Source organism: Amphimedon queenslandica, unplaced genomic scaffold (assembly GCF_000090795.2).
Source record: "Amphimedon queenslandica unplaced genomic scaffold, v1.1 AMPQUscaffold_8680_Cont19379, whole genome shotgun sequence".
Lineage (NCBI taxonomy): Eukaryota > Metazoa > Porifera > Demospongiae > Haplosclerida > Niphatidae > Amphimedon > Amphimedon queenslandica.
The window spans coordinates 1-2720 of NW_003551046.1; the positions used below are offsets into that span (position 1 = coordinate 1).

The 2720-nt window shown below is 33.6% G+C and overlaps 1 protein-coding gene across 1 annotated transcript; it reads left to right on the forward strand.

Moving 5' to 3' along the window:
• Positions 1-47: 47 nt before the first annotated feature.
• Positions 48-2713, forward strand: LOC109591217 (uncharacterized; the record flags this gene model as incomplete). Its single annotated transcript, XM_020006993.1, has 9 exons — positions 48-223; positions 498-686; positions 912-1104; positions 1517-1765; positions 1820-1897; positions 1962-2042; positions 2086-2169; positions 2225-2380; positions 2427-2713. Coding segments are annotated over exons 1-9 (1410 nt in total), but the record flags the coding sequence as incomplete, so codon positions are not given.
• Between the last annotated feature and the right edge of the window lie 7 nt (positions 2714-2720).

Here is a 2720-nt window from a genome sequence, read left to right on the forward strand (position 1 = left end):
AATAATTAATAATTCTAATTATACTATCTATTTCTATTAGGGACAATGGATTATTCCAACTATTAGTGGTCAGTGTTGTCCTCCTACTGTTGCCTTTGCTATTCAAAAGATTGCTAATAATAAAGCTGTCATGTTTGGTGGATCAGTGCCTAGTGATGATGGTAGGAGAGATATAATGGTTAATACAGTCTATACATGTCAACTGGAGTCTGATACTACATTAGTAAGTTGTCTTAACATTACTGTATGGGATATATTTATTGCATGGATCAATCATGTTTAGTCATTAATACATGTACATACTGGTATAGCTTGTAATTTGAAAAATGTACTTAAATGAGTATTACATGTAGATTTGATTTAATAATTTATTTTATACAATTATCACTATTATTAGCATAATTATTTTATAATTAAATGGAAAAACTCTTAAGTATAATAGAACAGTGTACATGCATTAATACATTTTATAATATTGATTAATTCATTTTATCTAGCACTGGGAGAGTGTTAAGGGACCAGTAGTACCTGCTAGTGTACAGTGGCCTGTGGGGAGACGTTATCATGCTATTACTAGTATCATCAGTGACTCACCTACACTAGTAATAATAGGTGGGGAGGATCAAAATGATCAACTAGTAAATGATAGTTGGTTACTGAATACTAATCAGTACCAGTGGAGTAAAGTATGTGTATAATGTTATTAGTTTAGAGTGTACATGTGTGTGATACAGTGATTGTACAGTAGTTGTCATGTTAATGTATTATATTGTATTAATACCTTAGAAATACTCGCTGTGTGCATGTACAGTACATGTACATAATGCATGTATATTCCCTTGAATATTTGTAACATATTGTAAATACTGTTTACATGATAAAATATTACCATACATGTATTATTTCAACAGATTGTTCTACCTGAATCTGTTACTGGTAGATGGGCCCATTCCTTATCATCAATAATGATGAGTCCAGACTGTGTGTGGTTGGTGGTAGTGGGTGGGAGAGGAACAAATAAATGGAAAAATGTAGGAAGAGGATATAAGGAACCATTTTCTGACTTTATCACTGATCCTAATATCACAATGTTAATAGAACTAGGTAAGAACTGAACTATTTTTGTATTGTATGTACTGTATAGAGGGATTTATTGGAGATACAACTTAAGTTCAGGTTTTACTACATCATTTCTGTAATTCCATAACATAGCATGAGGGAATTATTATTGTTATAATGAACTGCAATAATAGTTGACATAACCAAATTAGCATGTTGTGTGTATAGTGCAGTATATTGGTGCCATTTGGCCGGGACTTTATTTTAGCAATTATCCCTTAAAATGTATTTTCTGGTTTGTAATTTGTCAATAAAACAACAATTAATGCATAACATTTATATAGTATTTTACCCTCTAATGCTACATGTATTGTGTTCTATTATTAGTAACAGCATTACATCATGTTTACATGTACATGTACATACATGAATTATTCCTCCTTCATGTTTGCATTAGTTTTAAGGGAAGGTAAATGGAGAGTAAGTGAAGTACTAGATTCTACTGGTCTGACTACTGAGGCCTATCAAGACAAGTATCAGTTATTATTAAAAAAGAGACAATGGTGGCAAGATCAGTTTATAGTATACCCTACAGAGAGAGAAGTAAAACTGCAAAATTATGTGGAATCGTTGCAGCAGAAGTTAAGAGTATCTGAGGGAAACAAGACCTCACTGCAGGAAGCACTCCTTGAGGCTAGTCAGCAAGGTATAGTCCTCTACTGTGTGTGTGTGTCAGTAGTTATTGAACCTATACCACTAGACAAGACAAGAGTAGAAGGAGTGAAAGAAACTAAACTATCTTCAACTAAAGAGGAAGTGTCTACTGGACCAACTGATGGTAAGTATATAGACACACACAGTAATAGTTAGAGACTTGTTTGATGTGTGTGTGTGTTTACTAGTTTATAAAGATAATGATGATCTTAAAGGAGAGGAAAAGGAGGAGGAGCAGACAACAGAAACTAAACAAACAACCAGTCAAGGTATATCCTTATATGGTAATATGTTATTATTTATTTTGTTTAGAAGAGATTGAGAAACTTAAAGCTAAAGTTGTTGATAGCGAAACTTATATAGCCACACTGACGGAGGAGAAAACTTTAACTAATGGTAAAACTATCATAGTATTACTGTATAAGAATACCTTTTTAAATTTTTTGTGTAGAAGAGAATGAGAAACTTAAAGCTAAAGTTTTTGACGATGAACTGGTAGTTGCTAAACTGACAAAAGAAAAATTACAACTGAAGGAAGAGTTGCAGTCATTGAAAGATATTTCAACTGATACTAAGAGTATTCAATGTGACTACTGGACTAAAGCAGGTTAGTGTAGTCTATTGTTTAAGTATTAATAATCTGCATTGTATAGAATTACCATTTGATGGTATGGTAACATTGGGTAAGAAGGTGTGTCTGTATAATGCCAACAGTAGTCATGAGTTACAGTTGGATGAATGTGGTCTTAGCCTCTCTCTACCTGATGGACTCTTCTCTCCAGTGGATAGCACTGTCTATGAAGCTGCTGCTCAAGGTCTATGGGGAGGAGATTTTGAGTTCCCTGGAGGCACACATCTGATCAGTAGTGTGTGTTACATATCTGTGTCTCCTACTGTTCCTGAACTGGATAAACCAGTGACTGTAGAGCTAGTACATTGTGCTCATT